Source organism: Ciconia boyciana, chromosome 18, assembly GCF_034638445.1.
Source record: "Ciconia boyciana chromosome 18, ASM3463844v1, whole genome shotgun sequence".
NCBI classification, from domain to species: Eukaryota; Metazoa; Chordata; class Aves; order Ciconiiformes; family Ciconiidae; genus Ciconia; species Ciconia boyciana.
In genome coordinates, this window is record NC_132951.1 from 3,997,870 (window position 1) to 4,022,740 (window position 24,871).

General features: G+C 48.2%; 1 protein-coding gene across 2 annotated transcripts in view; it reads right to left on the minus strand.

The window, feature by feature from the left end:
* The window catches only part of COL5A1 (collagen type V alpha 1 chain), a 162,812-nt gene that overhangs the window by 19,800 nt on the left and 118,141 nt on the right, over nucleotides 1-24,871 (minus strand). For both annotated transcript variants that reach the window (XM_072882942.1, XM_072882941.1), the window contains exons 28-50: nucleotides 24,010-24,054; nucleotides 22,795-22,848; nucleotides 21,025-21,132; nucleotides 20,358-20,411; nucleotides 19,034-19,087; nucleotides 14,435-14,479; nucleotides 14,034-14,087; nucleotides 13,075-13,119; nucleotides 11,933-11,986; nucleotides 11,286-11,339; nucleotides 7,690-7,743; nucleotides 6,064-6,171; nucleotides 5,785-5,874; nucleotides 5,639-5,692; nucleotides 4,887-4,994; nucleotides 3,047-3,154; nucleotides 2,371-2,424; nucleotides 1,704-1,757; nucleotides 1,387-1,494; nucleotides 1,247-1,300; nucleotides 1,055-1,162; nucleotides 866-919; nucleotides 371-478 (exon numbers count right to left, since the gene is read on the minus strand). In XM_072882942.1, the coding sequence (XP_072739043.1) occupies nucleotides 371-478; nucleotides 866-919; nucleotides 1,055-1,162; nucleotides 1,247-1,300; nucleotides 1,387-1,494; nucleotides 1,704-1,757; nucleotides 2,371-2,424; nucleotides 3,047-3,154; nucleotides 4,887-4,994; nucleotides 5,639-5,692; nucleotides 5,785-5,874; nucleotides 6,064-6,171; nucleotides 7,690-7,743; nucleotides 11,286-11,339; nucleotides 11,933-11,986; nucleotides 13,075-13,119; nucleotides 14,034-14,087; nucleotides 14,435-14,479; nucleotides 19,034-19,087; nucleotides 20,358-20,411; nucleotides 21,025-21,132; nucleotides 22,795-22,848; nucleotides 24,010-24,054 (1,629 nt within the window). The remainder of the gene's footprint in view (nucleotides 1-370; nucleotides 479-865; nucleotides 920-1,054; nucleotides 1,163-1,246; nucleotides 1,301-1,386; nucleotides 1,495-1,703; nucleotides 1,758-2,370; nucleotides 2,425-3,046; nucleotides 3,155-4,886; nucleotides 4,995-5,638; nucleotides 5,693-5,784; nucleotides 5,875-6,063; nucleotides 6,172-7,689; nucleotides 7,744-11,285; nucleotides 11,340-11,932; nucleotides 11,987-13,074; nucleotides 13,120-14,033; nucleotides 14,088-14,434; nucleotides 14,480-19,033; nucleotides 19,088-20,357; nucleotides 20,412-21,024; nucleotides 21,133-22,794; nucleotides 22,849-24,009; nucleotides 24,055-24,871) is intronic.

The window sequence follows — 24,871 nt, forward strand, 5'->3', positions numbered from 1 at the left end:
ACAACTCCCAGATTCACATAAATCTCTTCTACACTATTTTGGTAGCTTCACTCTGGTGCGGAGGACCTTGGCAATGCATAAGCTCAAGTGCAAATTAAACCCACTGCAGGCCCTCTCCATAGGGGTGAGTTTTTGATAGCCTGCAAAAAGGACTAATAATTCAAGTATTGCTGGAAGATACGGTACAGCTGGGTCTTTTCCTCGTTAGCACCCTAAAGAAGGAGACTAATCACATATCAGTAGAGGAGCAATTCTCTGGCTGGTAAACTATTTCACATTTCCACAAAAATCTCTGGAAAGCATCTTTTCATACAGAAATCTCTGCTGGACAAGACAAGAAGGCACTGCTTGGACAGGAGGGGGTACTTACAGGGCTGCCTTTGGGACCATCATCACCTGGTGGACCTTTGGGGCCAGGTGGACCCGCAGCACCAGAGGGACCTGCTTCACCCTTTTCACCTCTTTCACCTTTAGGACCCTGTAAAAGAAAAAGGGTGTTTCTATTATCCAGAAAAACAACTTACTGATCTCCAATTATCCCTTAATCAATTCTGAGAAAGAAGCTCTATTTGTATCTCGAAACATGAGGACATGATTTAGCAGTCCCTTCCCACAAAGACTAAATGGTGTTCATGTTGTTCGGTCGTGGGTAGCCCATATTCGGTGACTAAACGTTGTACTATAAATACCCAGTAACATGGCGATGTGTCGCCCGATAGTCAAACCAAGGACGTGGCTGGTTCAGTCCCTGCAGCCCTGTCCACACCCATGCCGCTCTGACATGCCTTCAACCAGCTCCTCAGGGGACACCACTGAAGAAAAGCTCTCTTCCATCAGAGCAAGAGCCACCCCATAGCGTACTTACCGGGAGGCCAACCTCGCCGGGAAGACCAGGCTCACCAGATTCACCAGGTTCACCCTGCAGAGGGGAAAGGAGACGAGCACAGTTATATTTCTGCAGGGTGCTGAGTTTTCTGCTGACACAGCAAAGCCCCCGCATGAGCATTGTAGCAAACTCCTGCAGGCTTCAGTCGGGTTTGTCTGGATGCTTTACCTTCTCTCCTACTGCACCAGGATTTCCTATTCCCCCAGGAGGACCCTGAGGACCATCTGCTCCGGGTGGTCCAGATGGACCTCTGGGTCCAGGTGGGCCTGGCGGGCCCTGAGAGAAAGGGGAGACAAATTTAAGACATGTTTCTTGGAGCAATGTCTACGTCAGTGACAAAGAAGTATGAAAGCACCTTACCATTTGCCCAACATCACCTGTTTCTCCCTTCTCACCAGGCGGTCCAGGCAAGCCCTGTGGAGGTGGAGGGCATGAGTTTAGCTCAGGTGGAGCCCCAGCTCTCATTACCCTAAGACCTCCCCCTTGGTGCTACAAATTACCTGCAAGCCCACTGGGCCAGGTGGACCAGGGAAACCTCGGGGTCCTTCATCACCTTTCTGACCAAAGAGGCCTTGCTGTCCTCTGGGACCTGGCTCTCCATCAGCACCCTACAAGGAAAGGGTCTAACACAGCTTGGCAAATACAAAACACAGATGCAAAGCTCCATCCCCACCACCTCCTGCCGCAGCCAGCAGCAATGCCCTACTCATGCGTTGGGCATCAACAGTGCCAGGCAGAAACTGCCAATCTTTGCAGTGCTTCCCAGGACAGTTTATGGCAAGAAAGGGGATTTCTGCCAACAGGGGACAATACTCACAGCTGGGCCAGGCTGACCAATTGGACCCTGTGGGCCGGTAGGACCTGGTGGACCCTGTCATGAAACAGAAGTGCAATGTCACCATTAGGAGCACAGAGGAAAAAAAACTCACCTGGGAAAGGTGATGCCCTTCAACGCAGCCTCTGTTAAACGCGCATTAATTCCCAAAACAGAGAGGGAGGACAGGGTCAAGTCTCCCCAGACACACCAGCATCCCTCAGCCCTGGTGCCAACGGCACAGCAGACACGTCCAAACGCATTTTTGCTCCAGCAAAGCAACACCACTCCGTTCTATCTAGATACTGACGTGTAATTTATTTTCCTCAGGGCCCAAGCGGCACGTAAAGGGTGCTTCAGGGTGCTATAAGCAACTAGAAGAACTACAGCCAAACACCCAACTTTAATAGCAAGGGCTGCTAATGTTTCACAGATATTTACACAGTACATGAGTGACACGGAAACATCTGGGTGTGTTCCTGGGAGCTGGAGGCTCACGCTTCAGGCACTCGCTCTTTTTTACATCATGTGAGTATTTCATGAAGCAAAGGAGAAGATGAAGCAATGATAGAAAGAAACTAAAATGATATTGTTTTCTGTTTCCAGCAAGTCACACAACATAACCACACTCCTCCAGGGAAGCAGCTACGACGACGTCCACCCCACTCACCTGCTCCCCTTTGTCGCCCTTGCTGCCCTTCTGGCCAGGCTCCCCGATCTCGCCCTGCCAGGTACAAAGGGGCACAGTTAGTTCACTTGGTGATCACTTCCATATCTTAACGTTCAAGCAATAGTGTGTCTGCATCCTCATCCCAAACATGCCAATTCCCACAGAAATACCCCTGAACATTCTGAAAAAGGCCAGAGATTTGGCCGCTCCAGGTGTAACCAAACCCTTTTACATCCTAAAACTTTCCTTAGCTGCCACGTGATGCAAGAAGCATCATTTTGCAGACGTTGGTAGCAGCAACGAGTGATTCGTCCCAGGTAATGTTTTCTAAGAATCCTCCAGTCCAGAGGGGCTTAATGAGAGTGGGGAAAGGTAATTAATTTGGAAAGGCCAGGCACCCACCGGCAGGCCACCTGCTACAGGTTTTGGGGGAGGCTAACTGGATTTCAGGAAGCGGCTTGGCTGGCAGAGCACACACAGCACAGTCTGCCTGCGGCTCCCCAGATCGGACGCTGCGGATCTCATGGGATTGTCAGTGCCATAAAACATCCTCGGGTTACAACCAGCAGCACACCCAACCCGATGCGGTGCAAGCAGCGGGTCAGCACGGTGGCAATGGGGCATGTGGCCTGGTTCCTCCCCAGAGTGACCCTGCACAGCAGGGAGCTGCTCCCACCTTATCTCCATCCTCTCCGGGGGGGCCAACAGGACCTGCTGGACCTGGGAGTCCCACTGGGCCCTGGATGCCATCCCGGCCAGCCGGTCCTTGGGGACCCTTCTCGCCCTGGAAGCAGAAGGAGCAGGCAGGTCATACAGAGCTCTCCTCCACCCTCCAACCAACCCATTACATCCCATTAACATTTTATTCAGCTGCTAATGACCCCTGACTATATGGGCATGTACAGCAAAACCGGTTTCCAGCTGATATTTCATCAGGCTCTCTGTGCTCGCGGTCTGAAACAAGACAAAATTTCTATCTCCAGAGATAAAGAAAGAACAAACAAATCCAAACGCTGAATACCCAGATCACAGCTGCAATTTCACTGCTGTAGCAATATAATCAGATTTAACCTGAACCCTCTGCCATCTCTCTCTGGATGACAAACAAGACCTCAATAATTTTTATTCCCACAAGCCAGTTTTTACTGATTCTGGTCCCGGCTGTTCCAGCACTCACTGCCTGCTCCCTAACTAATGGGGGTTTCTCAGGAGGCCCCGAGCTCCTTCCTGAGCTTCTGGACAAAGGAAAACACCTGAAGTGAATAAAGCAATCTCTGCTGGCCTCCTGCTTAAACATCTACTTGTATTCCTCAGACCTGGAGCCTTCAGTTGAATTTGTTTGTTTACAGAACTGAACAGTGGATGTTTTTCAGTTTCCTTGTACATAATTTAATTGCATCTGAATCCTGGGTGCTCTCTTCTAAATAATTAGATGCCACATAAATTGCCTATTCATCTATCCACTGATACATCATACAGGTACTTGGGAGGACAGATGTTCATAAAGCTGATTCACCAGGGAATTCTTGCCTCTGGACTAGCTGCTGGAGTTTCTAACAAGCCAGCAAATGTGGAATACAGTGGCTGATAAACACTTTTGATAACAACAATCAGTCACCATAAGTGTCCTCATCTAGTTTGAAATCAGTGGTACCAGCACTTGCTCATTTTGCTGGCTCTGAAGCTGAGCTTAAGTTTGAGGCAGGCAACCCAAAAGTCCCTGGCAAAACCATTTGGGAGTGAATCGGAGGCACAGAGCCTTCCTCCTCGGGACTGTCACGGTGCTGTGCTCTTCAGGGACAGAAATAGTCATCCCAGCCCACTCTCCCCTGCCCGCACGTGACATTTCACGCGCGTGCCTGGGGAGCGAAAGACGTGAGAGTTTGCGCGGGCTGGCTGGTGAACGCTCAGGAGAGGGACCATATGGCAGGGCTCAGCCGCGCTCTGCTCGGGCTCCTGCTGAGAGCAGCTCTTTCCGCAGGCGCCAGCGGGATGCCTGGCAACACCGATGCTGCGGCAGCATGCAGCATCCCGGGAAGCGGAGCCGAAACCTCTGCGGCACCTTCCTGTGCTGCTCCTTGGCCGGGGCAGAGTAAGGGTAAGGATTTTAGGCTCAGTGGAAATCGCTGCTGCTGTTGCATCCTTGTCAGCGGTGATGGGGTTGGCTCGCTCCTCTGCCCAGAGGCCTGTCCTCTGGCTGTTTGTCACTAAGAGGTCACACTGGCTGTCATTTTACCTGTTCAGTCCTCATCCCTTCTCATTGCCTGAAGACATTTCAGTCCCTGGGATCACATCCGTTTTTGATAGCACGGATGTCCCAAACCGGGCAGATTGAGCAGCTAACATTCACTGGTTTGATGCACCCAAGATGAGAAAATTCCTTCCTAATTGAATTTCTTCTTTTTTTTTTTTTCAATCTTTTATACACCTACCCCAGGGAATGTCTCCACGCTCAGCTTCCTACTACGCACATTTCTAGTTGACCCACAGCTCTTAACCTTTATACTGGTACTTACTGGGGCTCCCTTTTCACCAGCGGGTCCTGGAGGTCCCTGGGGGCCAGGTCGCCCTGGCAAGCCTATCGGGCCGGCTGATCCCGCAGGACCGCGCTCGCCAGGAGAGCCCTGTTCAGTGAAGAAGGAAGCATTAGCTGGAGTATCAAGCTTTATCTATATATAGACAGAAAGAAATCCAGCAGTAGGATGCTGCAAATGCATTGTAAGTGAACACATTTGATGGGGTGACTGCCATGTGATGACTTGGTACCATCAGCCCAAGGGGTCCTGCAGATCTTTTTTTTAATTAAAACCCCTGGAAGGGCTGGGTTCTCCTCTGGATGGTGCAGGGAGCTCAGTTCCTGCGGGCACATTATCAGCTAGAAACAAGAGCATGAGCCACTTCATGGCCAACGCAGCAGGGAGGGTTGGATGATGAATATTTTCTTCCAGGAGGGCTGCACTGAGCACAAATCTCAAGTGGGGACAACTTTCAGAGGGAAAGCAGGTGACTTAAGAGCAAAATTCTCGATGTCCTGAATCATCCCTGTTTCCTCAGCTTGTCACATATGTTCATGGCTGACAATACAAAATTACATGTGTAATTTTGAGCTATTACACGTGTGCCTTGTAAACTACAGCAATATCCAGCAAGTCATTAGTTAGTGCAAAGGGAGTAACGGATAAAGCACCAAGCTGTGACTAACCCTCTGTTTTGGCTTGCCAAGCTTGTAAATGTGTTAGGTGGTGCCTGTAAGGGCAAGGATACTCACTGCTGGACCTGGGGGGCCTGGGGGACCCTCGTTGCCTTTCAGCCCTGGAGCACCCTGGAGGGAGGAAAACAAAGTCATTTGGGGAGCTGCGTGCTGCACCGCCTGGGCATCCTGCCCGCTGGAAGGATGGGGCAGCCTCTACTCACAATGGGGCCAGGGAGACCTCTCTCTCCGGGGAAGCCTCGCAAGCCCGGGGGACCGTCCTTCCCTGGGAGGCCGGCAGGACCAGGGTCCCCCTGCAATGACAGCGATAAACAGCTGAAGATCTGCAGACTCCATAGAGACCCAGCTCCTCCCTCGGGGCTCAAGTGATGAGACACTGCGAAACATCATGTCTCTTCTGAATCATCCCTCTCCATCTCTGGGAGAGAGGCAGGCATCCAGGCTTGCAAGAAGGGTGAATTCAGTAGGCTGCTGGTCCTTACCTTGGTCCCTTCTTTTCCAGTGAGGCCAGGAAGACCTTGTTCACCTGGGGGACCTGGAGGGCCTGGATGTCCCCGCTCACCCATCGGCCCAGTCTCACCAGTCGGACCCTGAAGAAACAGAGATTGGGGAGAAGGTGTTGGGTATCAGCAGAGCAAACAATGAAGGAAGAGGTGCAAGCCATCAGTTTATTCCTTTAGGTTGTAATGGGATGGAGGACACTCCTTCCCTTAGCTGTCCCCTACAGTGCCACCAGGAATCCCTGGAGAGATGCCTCCTTTGGCATCTAAAGGGACCTTGTTTTGGAAGTGGGCAATGTTGCACTTGACAGACTAGAGGCATTGGGAACCTCTGGAAAGAAAGCGTTCACATAAATGAGATATTATTACTACAGTTATTATGCTTAGGGGTTGGTTTTTTTCATTCAAAACTTCCCAAGTACTCTACAAGCATGCTGATTCTTCCTTATATGGAGCATAAATAATGGATTAGGCTTGTACTACACGGCAATTACTGACTGCCTCTTGCTGTACACGGGCACTAATGGTGACGAGTGTAACATAAGGACCAGTGCAGAAGGTTCCCAAGTGGCCCATTTTGGAGGAGGACAAAACCCATATGCACAAGACTATAACGTCCCTGCACGCTGGTGTCCGCTGCTGGGACGGTGGTTGTAATTCATGTCATGCTGCAGGGTGCCACTTAGCGTAAGTGAATGATAACATTGTGATCGCTCAGCAACCACAGATCACGCTAACTACGCGCAGCAGAGCCAAATAAAATTGCCACAGAACCTAATTTGCACTTGAGAAGACAGACACAGTCAGGGAATTGCCCCTAATCAGGGAATTTACAAATCAGGGACTTTACACCATCATTAAAGAGGACAAATTAATTACTTTGTAATTAAAGAGCAACTTCCCCAGCAGTTCAGGAAAGAAGACTCAACCCAAAGCCAGTCCTACTCAGTCTAGGACTCTGCCTACAAAACTGATGCAGGAGCCTTGCATGCCTGTGCTTGAGGGGTACAAATTCTGGTTGTGCAGTTGCTATTTCCAGATTGCACAGAGTTTGTTGTGACTAAAAGAAAAATAGCGCAACTCTGACAGAATCTAGCAGCGCTTTATATTAAAGAGGGATGCATTTCTTCACAGCGACATGTAAGAGCACTCTTGCATTGCGCTTACACTGCCCTGAACACCCCAGCGACTGTACAGCCCTTTGAGATCTCATTTACTCTCTGGCTGCTTAAGGTCTTTTAGTCAGAGTGTATGTAGCTGGTCTCTCTCTCATCCTACACCAATTTTACACCAAGGTAGTTCTGTTAAGCTCACAGGAGCCACTTTATTTACAGCAGCCTTCAGCCACGTTTGTCTAAATACCATCCTAACGCCTCGACAAGGTGGGCTGGGACCCATCGGGGTATTCCACACCCTGGCCAGGAATTTCAAAGCCATCAAGCTTGCTTTGCCATGACTTTACCTCCCCTGGAAGAGGAGCCTCTGTGCTGTATAACCTGCGGTCCCAGCAGCTCCAGCTAAACCATCAGAGCTGTGAGAGCCTGCTGTGCGGAACCGCTGAAGGTGAGCTGCAGAGGGCTGGTGCAAGCACGAGCATTTGTTTCTTACCTGAGGGCCTACGACACCGGGGGGTCCTGGAGGGCCAGTCTTGCCTTGGAAACCCTGTTAGAGAAAGGGAAAAGAGAAAGAGATGACACTTCTGCCAAGGAGTACTCCAGCGAGGGTCCCAGACTGACACCCGACTGCTCCTCCTCTGGTGACACTACTGACCAGGAATGGGTGGACACCGCAAGACAAAAGAAACAAGAAATCAAACAGAAAGTAGAAAATGTGTATTTGTACATTTATACAGGGATGAAACAGAGGAAGAAAAAGGGATTCTCAAAGCTCAGCTCTGCTGTTTTGATGGAGCTACTGTGATTTGGAAGGACGGGCCATATATATATATATATACACACACAAAATATTTGCTACGCTCATAAAACCTATAGAGGAAATGCTATTAAAAAGTCAGAATGTGCGAGTTTCTTCATGCTGAGTAATTCTTAATAACCATTTCCCTTCTCCTGCTCCCTGTTCTGGTACTGGTTTAGGCTTAGCTCTGGTTTAGGCTCAGCTCGCAGGAGCTCAGAGGCTGGGCGACCGTCTTGTCTTCCACTTTCGGCACCACCGATCTCCAGCCCCGCTGAAGCCCGCAACCCAGCAGCCTTGGGGGCTGAATGAAGCTTTATTTCCTTCATCAACATCTGTTGAAAGAAATCACAAATGTGCTTCTCTCCAAATGCTGATGAGTAGCGAAGTCTCCATGACAGCTAATTATAATGACATTTGAAGAGTGACAATAACTAACTATCACCACTGCAATTGTTTAGCTCTCCTAAGCCACTCTTTAAAAAGCATGTTAATTATCGTTCTTACTATAGCATGCTGACAAGCTTGAGAAATGTCATTTAGGGCACACAGGCTATTTTCTCATTGCCACAAAAGATGATCAGATAAATCCCAAGCCAACGATAATGTGTCATGCTAAAAAAACTACTCAATGCTATTCTATAGCTGTCTGCAGATCACAGAAAATATCCTGTCATTGATGGGGAAATGGCAAAACATCTTTGTGAAATGAATGTACAATTTAAACTCTTATCATAGAAAAATATTTCAGCCAGTTCTGTGCAGGACGTTTCTTACTAATTTGAAGAAAGGGGTTTCCATTTATCCTGCCTGAGCCTTGGGCACGGAGTTTTTAGAATTCTTCTTGGTTTTTTTAGATCCAGTCTTTGTATATCTAATATGGCCAAATATTTCAGCGTCCTTCAGCGTGCCTATTTGCTACTAAATGAAAAGTAAAATAAAGGGAACTATTTGACACTCAGATTTCAAGTCCAGGTTTTCTTGCATGAAGGTACGGAGTGCACTGACAAGGCTATTGATGGGGAAATAATATTTAATTCGTTTTTACGTTTCTCTCCTCGCTTTTTGGCACTGTGTAAGGAAAGGGGGGCAAAAAAGGGACTTCTGCTACCCGGTTCTGCACGTGTCTGCACACCCCCCCCAAGAGGACGCAAGGGAAAGTGACCTTTGCAAGCTTATTGAGGGCACAGATTATCAGATTTTTGGTTTTCTGGAAGCATTTGTCTGTGATAGGCAAGCTACTGCTGCAATGAGTGCAGAAAGCTATCAGGGAATACTTTCAGACTCCAAATAATTGAAAGCCCATTCTCCGTTCATATTCATGCAGACTTGGAGTTTGATGCTTTATTTCAAGTTGATAACAGCAGATGCAAGTAAAGCTTTTACTACTTCTTCTAATTTGAATGTAGGTGTCTTGAATGTTATAGATAACTCAATGAAAGACGACTAAATGTCACAGTCAGGCTCTGGCAGGTGAAAACTCTTCTCTTCACCTTTAAGTTAATCCTGACCCGAGGATTGTGTGTTCAAAAATACCACAACCATTCCCTTAAAGTCAGTCTTATGGAGTGTAGATAAATACCCGATGTTGCGCTGAGCAGTATTTGCGTTGCCTTGCTTAGCAAATGCCAGGCAAGTTAATTAAATTGTTGTGTGATAAGTTGAGAGGGAAAAAATGCATGATGTGCAAAGCCTTTTTAATGCTCATTTGCCAGGAAAGGCAGTGGAGAAAAATGCAAGGCTGAGTAGAGGAAGTTGGGGTTTTTTTTTTACTGTAAAATAAACACAGGACAAAGAGTCTATCTGCTAACATGCAGCATGCAGTGTTGGGGAGAGGGACATACCAACAACAGCAAATGAGCTGGATTGTAAATAGCCGAGGAGAAAGAATAAACATCCCCCAAAATGCCAAACAGAAGAATACTAATTACTGCATGCAGAGGAATACATGGCAGAAGGGTCATTTTTGCTTAGGGTATCCTTCAAGCAAAAAAGGTGCAGAAAACAGACCACCAGAGACGCACGACAGCCAGGGTATCATACCTTCCACATGCCTCATCGTTCTCCTTTGGTGAGAAACAATGATTACATCTGTGCAACAAAACCTTTTAAAACGGACAAAGCAGTATGCGTACGATACAGTGAGGTACCTAAACAGCCAGGAGCCGCTCCCTGGGATGCAGCCAGGGATTATTGCTGGAGGGGGCTTAAGCAAAACTTCATGAGGACCCTGTGCGTAGCTTTGGCTAAAAGGCAGCGTCAGCAGAGATGCTTGTCTTACTCGGGTGCTAAGGCAAGTGGCTGATACACAAGAGTGCTGCAGTAACCGGCGGGGACGGAAAAACTAGAGTAAAACCATTACACGGCTCATCTTGGCCAGGAACTGCCTTCCTCTCAAAACAAGCACTGCCAAACCTGTGCTGTCACTCCTACTCTCTCTGTAACTCTATGCAACAGTTCTTGGCATTGGCCACATGGTGCATCAAGAAGGGAAAATAGTTTATTTCTCCCCATTGCAGGTTCCAGAGAAAATAAAACTGCCCCTGGCCTAACGCAGCCGGGTGCAGAAAGCTGAGCTCGCAAAGGATGGAGCCCATCTTGCATGAAAAATCTCTGCTATCACAGCGCTAGAGTTACGTCTCTGGAATAGAGATGTAAAACCTGCACATCTCCAAAGGATGGAGTGGGAAGGAAAGCGCAGACTTTATCTGTAATGCTCCAAAGAGCGGAGGCACAGCCTTCCCCCTTGGGAGGGCAACGGGACGAGTGCTTTGGTGAGTCCTTGGGGTACAGAGCCTGGCTGCAGGGGCTGCTTGGAGATCACCCCCAGCTTCTTCTCCACCTCATGAAAGCAAGAGCCACACCAAGCGCTGGTTTGTGCTGGTGCTGACCCAGACTCAACCCCAGCCAACATCCTCCCACCTCGCGAGGAGCTGCCTCAGCACCCGTCACAGCAGAAACCCAATTGCCTCTGACGCCGGTGACCGGCATCACTACTTCTCTGCTCACGTTTTCTCCGTGCGTGATGCACGTGACCTCCACAATCTACTAAAGGGACAGAGAGAGGGAGGAGTTGGTGCACAACCTTCGCATAAATCATCATTAGACTGACCTGTCCTGCTCAGAAGAGGGTTGCTTCCTGTAGACCATCCCATGCAGCTGGAGAGACACAGACCTCCAGGGAAAACAAACGTGTGGCCACATCTCCCCAGCTGCACAGAAGGGTTTAGAAAAACCAACCAGCAAGACCAGACTCAGGACTAATGATCCGCCCAAGATTTTTGGCTACTTACGGTTTCTCCTCTCTGTCCGGGGTGACCAGGCAATCCATCCTTCCCAGGAGGACCCTACAGCAGAAAACCAGGGTGAGAAGGAACATGACCAAGTGCTCAGTAGTAAAACCGTGATAAGGACTGAATCAAACCTGCTTGCCTCCTTGCATTAGTTCCCATCCATTTTACAGTGAAATGGGGGTGCTCAGAACCCTAAAAGATACAGCCCTTTCCCACACATCTCCCAAAGGAAAGATTTATCTTACAGGTCCAGAGCGGGAGCGAGGTGTTCACCACAGGGAAGGAAATCACTCCAAAAAGGTTTCTGAGGTCCCCCACCAGTGTATAATAATTGCAGAGACAGAAGTGTTATTCTGTTGTGCTGTCCTCCCAGTATACAGAGGGAAAATAAAGAACAGTGCAACCATGAAAGATCCTAGCGATACTGAGTCATTAGGAAATGAACATTTATAATCAGCCGCAATTTACTTGGCTATTTAAAATCTTAAACCATCGGGTTATTATCATGATGTCTCAGTAATGCCTTTTATTGGGTACGTCACCGCTTGTCAGAGAAGCAGCTAAGACTGAGCTGGCACAGGCAATCACAGCTGGATGGAAAAGACTTTATGTATTTCTTTGCATGTTCTAGAAAGAGAATTACTTACAGGGGGGCCTTTTGGTCCAGGAAATCCAGTTGGTCCTTGAGGCCCTGGTGGTCCCTGGGATGCAAAACAAGCCAGGAAACATCGTTAAGGAGCCTATAGCGCTTTACTGTGAAATACTAGCTCTGCGTGAGCAGCAGATGAGCACAAAGATGCAGAAAGCCAGCTACTTCTACCCCAAAGAAATGCCCCGAAGTGCAAGATGCAGCTGCATGGGGCCATCCCTTGAAAAAAATGTATGGAAAGATAAGAACCACCAGGCACGTCTAACCAAGTGGCCTGTCCAGCTGCAAAAAGCACTGCAAGCATGGAGAGGGCTATCAACCGCTTTGAGCCTTTCCCTCCCAGTGCTATGAAAAAGAGGTCTTTTTCCCATCCCAGCTCAACTGGGAGATACCAGCTCATGCAGGAATGAAAAAGAAGAGAGCTGGTGGCTTGGGGCTGCTGCTTTAGGCAGCTGATGCTCTTCAGGGCGCTGCTTGCCCGGAGCGGCGTCAGCAGCAGCTCCCCCCTCACCCCTGCAGTCACAACCAGCAGATGCACAGCAGGGACCAGCTTCATGTATTTGTTGCCCTCCTCCCCGGGCAATTTTGTAGCAAATTTACAAACAAAACAAAACCCAGGAAAAAAAAAGCAGAAATTAAAGCTACAATCATGAAAGTCCCATTTGTTTCAGTGTTTTCCACCTAGCATGCTGTAATCTAGAGAAAGCAGCACGAGGTGCTAGAGGACCACCTCCTCCAGAAAACCGGGGCTCTGGCTGTCTGCACAAAACCCATAGGCGACTTTTCCCTTTTCCCATGGAGCAATGCTTACACCGGACACCCAAGGTCCCATTTGAGCCTTCCCTGGAGAGCTCAGAAAGGACCTAAGGGCTGCAGGTGACCTGCGAGTCCTCTCTCCACACGAGCGTGTTTCATCTCCTATTTCTAAACAGATTTCTCCTTTTTGCTGACCGAGGTATGCTAAGCTGCATCCTGGCTCCAGCGAGCTGCCCACCCCTCTCTGCTTAACAGGGTACTTGGTAGGATGCTCACTGCAAAAACCCCTCAGCACCATCTCAGCCCTGCAAACCCTCCTCGTCTGCCACGTTAAACTAACGGGCTTGGATTGAGTCTTGCTTTAGCCCCACCAGCTTGCCTTACCCTTTCGCCAGGAGGACCAGGGGGGCCATCACCACCAGAGTTGCCCTTTTACGAATAAACAAAACAACACACCATTAAAAATACATATATCACTATTGCAGCTGCTGTGCACAAAGACTTCAAATGGCACCGAGACCACCGGCTCCCCCAGCCCCCCTCTATTAATAATTCCGTATCAGAAGCAGCATCCAGTAACAAACAAGCAGCTGCTCGTTCCCCCCACGTTGCTTAATAAAAATACAGGAAAGATAACGTCAGCAAACTCAGGATATTTCCACCAGATAACGGCCTCCCTCTGAGAGATAGATGCCACCGCAAAGATGAGGTATTTATCAAAAATTCATGCCAACACAAAACCGAGACATTTATTTTTAAAGCCGGCAGCGTGGTGGTGACAACGTCTCACTACAAAAGCTTTGCTTCCATCAAGCCCGGCGACTGATGGTCACTTAAATCAGTCTCTGCAGCAGGTTCTGGAGCTGAGCATGTCTCCAGATTGGCTGGCAGAAAAATATCTTGTTTTGCACAGTGACCAATCGTGGACGCACAGTATGCATGCAAAGTGGCTCGGCGAGGTGCAAGGTTCTGGAGCCCAGCAGCAATATGTGCCCATGGCACAGCCTAAGGCCTCTAAGGTGGTTCAAATGCTACTTAAACACCAAAAAATAGGGCTTAGTGGAAGCATCAGTGGATCATAGGGTTGTGCTGGTCCCTGACGTGTGGGTGCTCCCTCCCCATCGGGTTGCAACGGCTCTTAATTCGTGAATGCACTTGATGTCCTCCCGAAACGTGGGCCAACACGTTTTTAGGACGCGTGCGTATACTTTACAGGGGGGTTATGAGCCATTTGGCTGGGCAATGAAGATCAGGAGAGAAGGGAAATGGAGGACAATGAACCAGACGGTCTCTTATACCAAACACTTTTTAGGGCAATTCCAATACGCTCCCCAAAACCTTACCTTTGGGCCAGGTTTCCCAGTGCTTCCCCTAGGGCCTCTTTCCCCACGTGGACCCTTAAAAAGACACAAAAGATGACATTTTAGCCCTTCTTGCTACCCACAGCACTACACTGTGATCAGGCAAAGCACCCAAGCGCCTGAGCTGCACGGGGTCAACGAGCTGTCCCACCAGCGGCAAGGGGATGGCAGGAGCCTTCGTCACTGCCACTGGAGGTCTGATCTCGTTATGACCTTAAACCATGTCCACTGGTGAGCCCCAGCCCCAGATCACTGTGTCCCCTCTGCTTAACTTTAACTGCCGAAGGCCAGATCCTACCCAGTGAAGATATAAATCAGATCACACTTTCTCCTGCTCTTAACAAGCTTTCAAAACACACAGGAATGAAGAAATGAATCATTACCGTTGGACCGCGCTGCCCCCTTGGACCTGGTTTGCCAGGTGTCCCCTGGAAAGAAAAAGGAACGGAGTTAGTGGCCAGCGTCACAGGCTGAGCTCGCAGCAGATGAACCCGCAACGGAGCCTGTTGCACACAAACTCCCCCCAGAGCCCCTCCAGTTCTCATTTGCAATGAAAAGAACAGCAGCAGGTTTACTTTCGTCTCCCGATTTCTGTATTTATTTTAATTTATAATGCTTGGGCAGGTCTGGACGGTAATCCCAATACCCAGATGACAGCTACCATCTGAGGGAAGGAATCTCGTAAGAAAAAGTATCCCAAGTCCTTTAAAACACTACAAAGACTTTCAAAGATGAGTTCACCCACTCGGAGCATGCAGCCTCCTAAAAAGCCAGCAAAAAGCTCTTCAACTCTGCCACCCCAAACCCCATTACCCCCTTTTCCCACTGATCTCTGCTCACCCCTTCACCCAGCTCCTGACATGGGGAAGGGCTGGTCCTCGCCCTGCTCAGGAGCAGGGCAGGCTGGGCTCACACCAATGCACACACATGTTGCAAGACCTGTACTGTTAAATATTTAAGGAATGACAACAGCAGAGCAGGGCTCCTGCTCTGAGCAGTTATTTTACACCACGCAAGCCAATTAAGCTGCCCCACATATTTACAAATCTTTCTTCATCTCTGGGAACTTTGTGCTAAACAAGTAATTTAAGACATTGTTTTGCAGCAGCGACAAAGCAGCAGGCTTATGAGATCTGACAGATGCACTCAGCTTCCTCTAATGGGGGACTGTGATTAATTCTGACAGAAAAAAGACAGAGACGGCTAGGTCCTAAATCTGGCATTATGTTAAGCTCCATTACCCTGCGCCTAAAAGAAAACTAATGGCCTAGAGCTTGCTCCCTGAAAACACTATTTTGGCTAGTGTCAAGTTACCAAAAAAAATATATCCATAGGTCTAACTTTCTTCCTTTGGACCTGCAGTCCACTACTGTTACCAATCGCCTGTTAAAGGAAGGAAGAGAAAAGACTTGCTTTCTATGTAAGGAACACAGAATGCTTAAAATATCACTTGCCATTTTCTGCCCCAAATCCATCATCTCACAATCTTGCCTTCTCGTATTTGGCACTCATTAACCAGGCAAACATAAAACAGGAGCTGGAAAACTTTACAATCAACTTTCTTCAAGCTACTAAAATTAGTCCTGCTGAATCCTCCTTGTTCCATGGCTCAATTTAATAGACCCTGCTGGCATACCTTTTTTTAATTAATTACAAAATTCATTTTAAAGTCCTCCAGCTGGCTTTCCTTTAGCTACGGGAGGCTAAATGCAGAGCAGGTGGAGAGGAGTGTGTGCCACCTCCCTGCAGGTAGCCCCCCACACTCCGCTCCCTCTTCTTCAATTCTATTTTTAAGCAAAATTTTCCCCTGCTTATTGCTATCATTAATCATGCATACTGCACTGTGTACTGTTGCAAAGAATTTATATAGCACTGTAAAGGTACACAGACCTATATTTTTCAAACAGGCATACCGAGGGAAAGGCATCTAAATTCAGATTATTTTCTAGGCACCCAAATAAATGGTTGGATTTCGGTACCTCCACGCACCCCCCAGGCTCTGTCAGACCGGGCGAGCAGGGAGATCTATTACCCCATGATAATGGCAGAGGCCTATTAGCTCTAAAAATAAGACCACTTATTCACGTCTAACTATTGATTTTATGATCGGGTTTTGAAAACGTCCAAGCAAGCTCACCCGAGCTCGTCTCCAGCTGCGGGCAGCTGGGCGAGAACTGCCACCGCGACGAGCAGCTGCTCGCCAAAACTACGGTGATATTTAACAGGTCGTACTTCTCCAAAAACCCCAAACATCCTTTTTGCCCCCATTTTTAATTTTGCCAGCGCTTTCGTGCAGCTGAACAGCCAGAAGCAGTGGCTTCAGGTTCGGGGAGCTTTAGTGCTGAAGGCTCTGCCAGCACCAAAATTCAGCTGCCCGTGCAGGCAGGATCTGCTGGTACTGCTCTTCTGCCTTTGGTTTTCACCTTTTTTTTATTATTTAACGACTTGGGAAGACTACTTGTGTTGCTGAAATAATGAGCTGGAAAGCTTATTTCAATTCCTAGATGATGACTATCATAAGAGAAACGTGATTCATATTATTTTGGACACATAAACAACTGCATTGAAAAGCATCATAGTAATACCTTGTAAAAAGAAGAGACAAATGATTTTTGGTTGTTTCAGCTGCAAATTAGGTTACCCCACAATGCACTTGAGAAGCAAATCTTAGAAACTCTCTTTCTTGACTATATGTGGACACACTCATAAAATAGCAAATTTAGTGGTCTCAGGAGAAACAGAGCAGGATTTATCAAGTCTAACTCAACAAGGCTTAAAGTTGATGGTCTCCATTTGGTTTGTGCGGTGTGATCCCAGCTCAGTCTATCAATCTGTATATAATTGCTTTTCACTTATTTCAAATCGGATACTTGGGAGCAAAAAAAAGGATACCAAAACAGTTACTGAAAACCAGTACTTCTGCTATTCTTAAAAAATTTTCAAGCTGGGCTCCTTTTACTAAAGGAGAGATTTGTCCATGAAAATCTTATCTCTCTCTCCCTTCTCTCTCTCACATACAAATACACTGATAAAACAAGTGCAAGCTGCTGGATTGGGTGTAAAAAGGCAGAAATGGTCCAATCGCACATTGGAGAGAAAAAAAATTAAAATTACCATAAAATAAACTAACTTATTTCTATTTGACAGAGGTCTGCCAGACCTTGCTGCCCCTTAGGGGTTGGGGTGCCAGTCCCTGTCCCTGCTCCCCACGCACAAAAAAACCCCTAATTTCTCCCCAAATTCCTGTCTCCTTCCCTTTACACTGGAGGTTTTGGGGCTCCCGGCACAGCAACGCCAGCCCCACCGCAGCCCAACCTGTCGCAGGAGCAGGACAGCGGCCACCAGGCTCCTCTCAACTCACGAGCCAGGACAACATGAGCTGCCCCATCCCCTTCCAGGCTGGGCTTGAAATGCAAAATACCGTTTTCAATTCCTAAACTGAAGATATGTGTAGCATGCCAGGGGGTGTAACTAAGTGTCCTCACTACCTCCCCCAAGGAGCACAAGGCGCATTTAAAATAAAAGTGAGTAAACTGCTAATTTTGCCTTTTCTTGTCTTGTCATTATTGCTGGGTCCTGAAGTTGGGCCCCTTCCCAGCACACCTGCTCCCTCCTCGATCCCTATTTTAGGCTGGACATTGCCAAAATTGAACCAGCTTAACCCCGGGGGGGGTCTCCAGTCTTATAAACGGCCAGCTCCTGGGACCTGCTCCGCTCCCTGAAGCGTTTCCCATCCCGGTGGTCTGGCTCTCCATCCCTCCAGAACAAAATTAGCAGATGGAGCAAGAGGGATGCGGATGCTCGGGTATGCAAAGCAGCACGTCTCTGCCCTGCTGCGGTGCCAATGCCCTGTTTTACACCACCCAAAAATCCAGCCCAAGGATTTTATTGCTGTATATTCAATAAGGCCAGTGGTAATTATAGGGCTACAGTGAATTCAAGGCTGTCGTGGCAGCTGCCTTATTCACAGCCTCTATTCTCCCGCCCGGCCGGAGCAGAGGGAGGGGAGAGGATGCTGCATTTGTAGTTCAGAACGAAATGAAAATTACTCAGTAGAAAAAAAAAAAGGGGGGGGTGGATATAAACCAAATTTCAGTGGCATGATATTAATGCGGTGGAAAGTGATTTATATTTTCTGGGCTCCTATCAAACATGTCTGTTAGAAGTCATTTGTATTTAAATGAGAGTAAAAAGGAAACTAATTCCACTCGCTCTCCTCACTCCCTCCTTTTTTTCCCTGTGACCAGAGCTGGTGCAGAAAATGACTTTATGTTTGTACTTGAATCCCCTAATTCAAGCATGTCTTCCACAAAATAAAAAAATCACCAGTGTATTTAGACAATCCCTACTCAGGAGCAAAGTCTGTGGAGGTGGGGTGAGAGGTAAAGACAAGTCTGGAGGATGGAGTCCCCACATTTTAAGGGCGTTTATGAATTTAGAATAGCTCCACTTATTCAAAGGAGGAACTTGTAAGAGTGTTTTCAGCTATGCATTTTGAATCTCAAGTTAGGCTAACGATGGTTCTTGCTGCTTCTGAACAGATTCACCCATCTCTAATAATTACTGTTAATTAAAAAGCTCTTCATGCCCTGAGCAAAGTCTGACAGCGCGGGAAGGATTCAGGTTCAGAGAAATCTCTTAAAATATCTTGAGGGAAAAATTTCCAGTGTTTAATTGGAAAGCTGCTGTCTGCAGAACTGACTGTGCTATTACTGGCAGCCTCCTCTCCCAGCGCCGGCGTCGGGAGCCTCTTGCCTGCTCCAGACTCTCGCCAGTCCTGCGCTCCCTGCGCCAGGGCCCTCACCCTAGGACGCCAGCGGGTGGGGTGACGCTTTTTTGGGCAACTCCTTCGTGCAAAAGCAACCAGAGCACCAGGCCAGCAGCTGCCTGCAACGGAGCATTCCCCACGTCCTGCCCAAGGACCCTTTTCTTTGGAGAGAAAAAAAAAAATCAGCAAAGCAGCTAGACGAAGCGGCTCTTACCCGTGTGCCTTTCTCTCCGTTGGCTCCTGGAAATCCTGGGAAGCCGATTGAGCCCTTGGGGGAAAGAGCAAAGAGAGAGCGAGCGGTTCGAGACGCTGAAAGGGGCAGCTCTGTCCATCCACGCCAGGCGCCCGCTGGCCTGGAATAACCCCCAGCGAGCACCCGCTGATGTCTACAGCTCCTAATGCTTTTTTTTTTAACCTTCCTTTAATAAAAACAAAACCGAAGACAGACCCCAAATGACCTCAGAAACTAAATTTCATCCAAAAATAACAAAAAAAAAAAAAAAAGAGTCCATGCCTCATTAGGAGTCACTGCAAAGGCCCAAGCCCATGGTTGTACCAGGTGCCTGGGGAACAGGCAGGCTTTTATTTTTTAGCTCCTAAGTCACTACATTGCACATGAAAATTTAACTCCTGGCTTGTTCCTTTCTGATGTAAGTGTCTGGAGAATAGCGGCTGCTGCTTTTAAAATATGAATTTGTCAAAGAAATGCAAAAAAAAACCCCTACCCCAGATATAAAATGCAAATTAAAAAATAAACCATCAACACCACAACCAGGAAACAATCTCTTGCAGATAATTATGTCTCCAGTGTTAAACAAGCCTGGTTCTTTTTTTTTCAAGCAATGAACATGAATAATAAAATATGATTCTTAAAAAAAAAAAGTTAACAAAAACATAAGTTCCCAAAGCCTCCAGGGCATGTAAAAACCGGGCTGCAGCCTTAGCCTATGTAGTGGAATTTGCAGTTTTAATTTAAAAAGAACATTTGAAAATGGCCCAAACGAAGGTGGGCGTGTAGATAAGATACAAAGGATGTTTGCAAATCTGCAAACGGCAGTTTTATTTTAATTTCAGGGAGACCCTGCTTCATTAGCTATTCTCCTTAATTAATTAGTTAACACTAGCGCAGAGCTTTGAAGATATAAAACATAATACAAGGAGAAGAAGGACTATTATGCCTATTACTAGCACGAACGCTCGCACAGAGCCTGGTTATACCCATCACCGAAGCAGTCCTGCACGCCCTCGCGCGCTGCAGCCCCTGTCCCGCTGCCTCCCTTCCCACCGCTTTGCAGGAGACCGAAGCGACGCAGAACCAGTCACTGATTTCCACCAGCTAAGGGCTAGCAGCTATTTTTACCCATCTATAAATTTGTCCTGCATGGGTGGGAAGGAGGGATCGCGCGGTGGGAAATGCTGCCGTTCCACCTCAGCCCATCAGCAGGGGATGGAGCCCTCTGCACGGCACGGCCATCGGAGCTCTGCTGGGCTCCCCAGCACGCCCCGCGCCTCTCGAGGACCCAACCCGGCCGAGTTACCTTCGGGCCCTGCCTGCCCGGGTAGCCGGGCAGTCCTGGCACGCCAAGTTTTCCCTGAAACACAAATAAAAGTGTGTTAGCATAGGCAAGAGAGACCTTGCGAACGGCTTCAGAAAGGGGAGATGCCAAGTGCAGAGAAGTCAAAAGCAAAGCAGACATGACACGAGTGGAATAAAGCTGTCGGGGCACTGCGATCAGCCTCTGCCCTCCCTGGGGGAAGCCCAGTGGGTTTGATGCAGAGTGAGCACTGTAAATGTGTTGAGGACCTAGTCGGGAATGGTTATTTTTTGCTATCTTTTTTTTCAACTGGATGCACCTAGAAATTAGACTGGAGTCCATGATACTTTCAATTTCTCCATTTTTTTTTTCCCCTCTGGTCTTTTTTTCAAAACATTGTACCCAAGCAGATAACCCCAAAGAGACCAATGTATCAACAAGCTTGAGTCACGCCACTGCAGTAAAACCATCTCCCCTGGGTCTCCTCTGGTCTTTGTGTTGAACAACTCAGGCCAGCCTTCACACAAAGCTCCTGCAGCTCCTCTTCATCCCTCTGCCCTGAAACTGCCCCCCCACACTGGGCACTGCCCCGGCCACCCACCCGAGACACCCAAAGACAAGCAAGTTTTACTGTAAAACACCCCTGGGCGATTCCATCCTTGAGACTCACCTTCTCTCCAGCAGGACCAAGAGGACCAGGATCTCCATTGGGGCCAGAGCGACCTTTGGGACCTTCAGGACCATCCTCACCTCGGGGGCCAGGAGGTCCAATTTCCCCCTGTTAATCACAAGGCAAGTGTTGACGGGGCAGGCAGCTCCCAGACCCAGTGTTTGCTGACAGCAAAACCCTGATGGCTGCAACCAGATACTCCATGGACCTGCTAATACAACTCCTGGAGAAAGCTGGTCGTCACCAAGAAGCTCAGACAAGACTATCATTGAGTAAATTGCAGAGCATTATTAGAGCACCGAGCTTTCATTCACACAGCCTGCCCATTATCTCCCACAAGGGCCGTCTTTTCCTGTGGCCCAATTATCCCATCTACACGCAGTGCCTCTCCACCAAAACAGCCTTCATTAGCTCTGATTGCAACGCACCCTTTTACCCACCTCCCGGTTCCCAAATGGCAGCTTGATGCGCAAGCGAGCCCTGGGAAGTGTTTAATTGAGGGTTGAACAGGGCAACTGGAGAAGAAAGACTGGGCTGGAGCTTTTGTGCTGAAAATCATTAGGAAATCTGAGAACCGAGAGGACCGAGCTATTAACGTGAATTGTTGTGACACTGCAGGCTTCGGCATACAAAACAACAGTTGTCGTTTTGTCACGCAGGGTAACAGGAGATGCTTCCACGCTGCGAACACAGGCAGCCTTCTTCTCACTCACCAGAAGCTGGGTGGATGCAGATTTATCCGCCAGGCTCTCGAGCACCCCTTGTCCTTTCATTGCTCATCATAAAACACAAAGAGCTCGCTGGTGGGAACTGGAGTTGTGAGCTTTGTTTGAAGGAGCTTATGTCTATCGGCCTGTTTGCCAAGGACAGGAGCCACCTCCCCAATATGCCACCTTCGGTCCTTCTTCCTTGGCAAGAAGTGGGGGCTGGAGAAGTTTCCAATTGCTTTAACTGTTCAATTACACAGTTAAATGCCAGGAGAAATGGCGGATTTGATTTCTACTCTTACAAGCCTTCACACAAGGCATTCATTTTTCCTTTAAACACGGGGATGAACGACTGCAAAGCTCTCTTGATCCCTGGCAGGACACCAAGCCCCAGGTGATGCATCGCTCGGGGAGGGGACGTGGACAGCCCCCTGTCCCAAAGGCTGGGCGCGAAGGACAGACAGACGCACTGCAAAGCCACGGGCTGCGGCCGCTGCCCACATCCGAGCGTGACCTGGGGTTTCGGGTGGTCTGGGTGTTCCACTGATTTTAAAAGCTTTTCCGACTGGTAACATACCCTGCTGCTAAAGACACGAGTCTAATATAACGCTCCACCCCTGGCAGTTTCCACAGCATCACTTTGGTTTCTATTAAAGCGTGTTTCCAGTAACTTTACACTTCATGTTGATGGTAAGGAAGCACATTAGACTCAGCAAATAAAGATGCCTACCAGATCCTAGATGTAATATTACGGGGGAATAGAGATACTGGAAATAAATATATGATACAGCTGGATCATGCAGTATTCCTAGCAGTCAAAGCAGCAAGATAGGGCCCTCTATTATCACTCAGTTTTATTTTACCTCCAGGGTGGGACTGGCAAATTTAGGGATTTACAGCTGCTGTGCTTCAGGTGAACATGAAATTCCTGCGTTCCTGCCTCCAGACTGGCTGTGCCAGAAGGACTCCGACAAGAGTCTCTCTCCCCAAGCCGTGCTTGCACGATAACACACAGGCTTGAAAAGCAAAGCACTACAAGATCACGTCGGTCACAGACTCTTACCCTGTCTCCTTTGATGCCCATATCCCCTTTGAAGCCAGGGAAGCCATCTTCACCCTAAATAACAGAGAGGGGAAAAACCAGACAAGGTGTATAGATGGAAAAAAAAGAAAAAAAGACTTTTCTAGCCTCACTGTATGGCCCCTACCCAAGGAGGACAAGATTAGGTCCCCGACCGCCCATCACATTGGCTTCTGTAAGTCTTTGGTGTGCACAAAGCGGCATGGAAACCCAGCCAGGCTGCGCCCGCCGAGGTCCCTGAGGGATCACAGCAAGTATTCCCTACGTCCCGTCCTGGCTGCAAGTCAAGATCACAAATCTGGCTCGATGTGAGTAACAACACCTTGCCAGTACTGGAAACCAATTATTTCTGAAGTACAACTGGTTTTATTTTCATGGAGAATGTTTTATACCATGCTTCGAGGCAACCTCTAGGACAGTGGCAATATTTCTTTCAGCCAAGAAGGTTTAATTGCTAAGCTCAAATCAATAATGTATTTCATCCTATAGCAAATCTCTCATAGGCAATGAAGAGACAGTTCCCAGAAAGACTTTTAAAGTTTGGAAGGTCCCTGCTAAATCCTGTTTTAGCAGGATTCCCTAGCTAAAACTGCCAGCTTTGCTGCCGAATTGCTGAGGGCAGGAACGAAGGAGCACAGATCTGTTTATGGGACGGGGCAAGATTTTTCTCCACCTCCTGCTCTTCCTCTGGGAGAAACCAATTGCATCTTTGAGACATGCAAAGAGAGATTGTGTTGACTTTCTTATTGACCTGGATTTCACAAGCTGCTCTGATGACCGGGCTGTGCAGCATATCCCGTACACTATCATCCAGCTGTAACACACCACAAACCCCTCAGCTCTATTGAATCGCTCAAGCTGCAAACTTTTTCAGGAGAAAATCACCCGGGTGCTGGACCCTGAGCTATCAAACAGCTGGCCCCAGCAAACAGCTCAAAACCTGAGCACGTCACGGAGGCTCGATTACTCCCAGGTCTGAGCCAAGACGTGGCAGAACATCACGGCAGGTACCCAGCCCGCACCCGCTCCGAAAACAAAGAGGTTACCAAAGAGTCCTTTGGGTGCTGAGCCCCCCTGCTCATCTAAGAGAAACCCCTTGTGCAGGAGAAAATGTCACGGGGAGCATCCTGCGGGACCAGTCTGCAAAAATGCTCAGAGGCTGTCGAAAATCCATACAAACGTGCAGCGTTAACTCACCTTTTCACCTTTGGTGCCTTTCAATCCACGAACACCATCTGCTCCCTTGCAGGAGATAAAACAAGATGTTACAAGGGTATAGGTAAGTTTAAGAGCGAAGGATCATTAATCATGATGATTTTTGCCTCCTCCAATGTTGACAACGGGCATCTCTGCAAACTGTGATGTTCCTAAACATATTGCTAATCAAATATCAGCTGCTGACATCTGGCTTTTGGGTCACCAGAGAGTATCTGACAGTCACAAACCTCTGCTGACTTGATTTGGCAGTTGGGGTTGGTGGTCTCTGCCCATGCCCTGCCCAGGAATTACATTTCCAGGGATAAAACTCACTATGAAAAGTTTTTCTGCCTATATTTTCCCAAAAAGCATTTCCACAAATGCCTTTCCAGCATGCTCAGTTCAGTCGAGCATTCACAGAAAAACCAGTGCTCGAGCTGTGCACCGACACGTAGGAAGGGAATCCATTTTAAAACCTCTGAGCACATAGCCAGGATTTCCACGCTGTCTGCAGCGGGTAGCAGCACCATATCTAACACCCCCAAAGGTTAAGCTTGGCTCTTTTTTACCATGGTGCTCACTCTGTGCATGCACTGGTTATTTTTTTAAGCACATTTTAGGCACCAGAAGGAGGAAAAAAAAGTAACAAGACTGGTGTGGGCATTTGTGACACGGTGCAGGAGCCCTCCCAAGCTTCACCAAGGCACGGTGTTCAGCCTGGAGGTGCTGAGTGTGGTCAGGATCTGCCCTTTGCTATGCCACCAGCCCAAACCTGTTGGACGCCCACGCTTCCCCCATCTCTCCTGCCTCTTGGGATAAAACACCACCCTCAGGTATCTACACCAGCTGTACTGCGCAATGC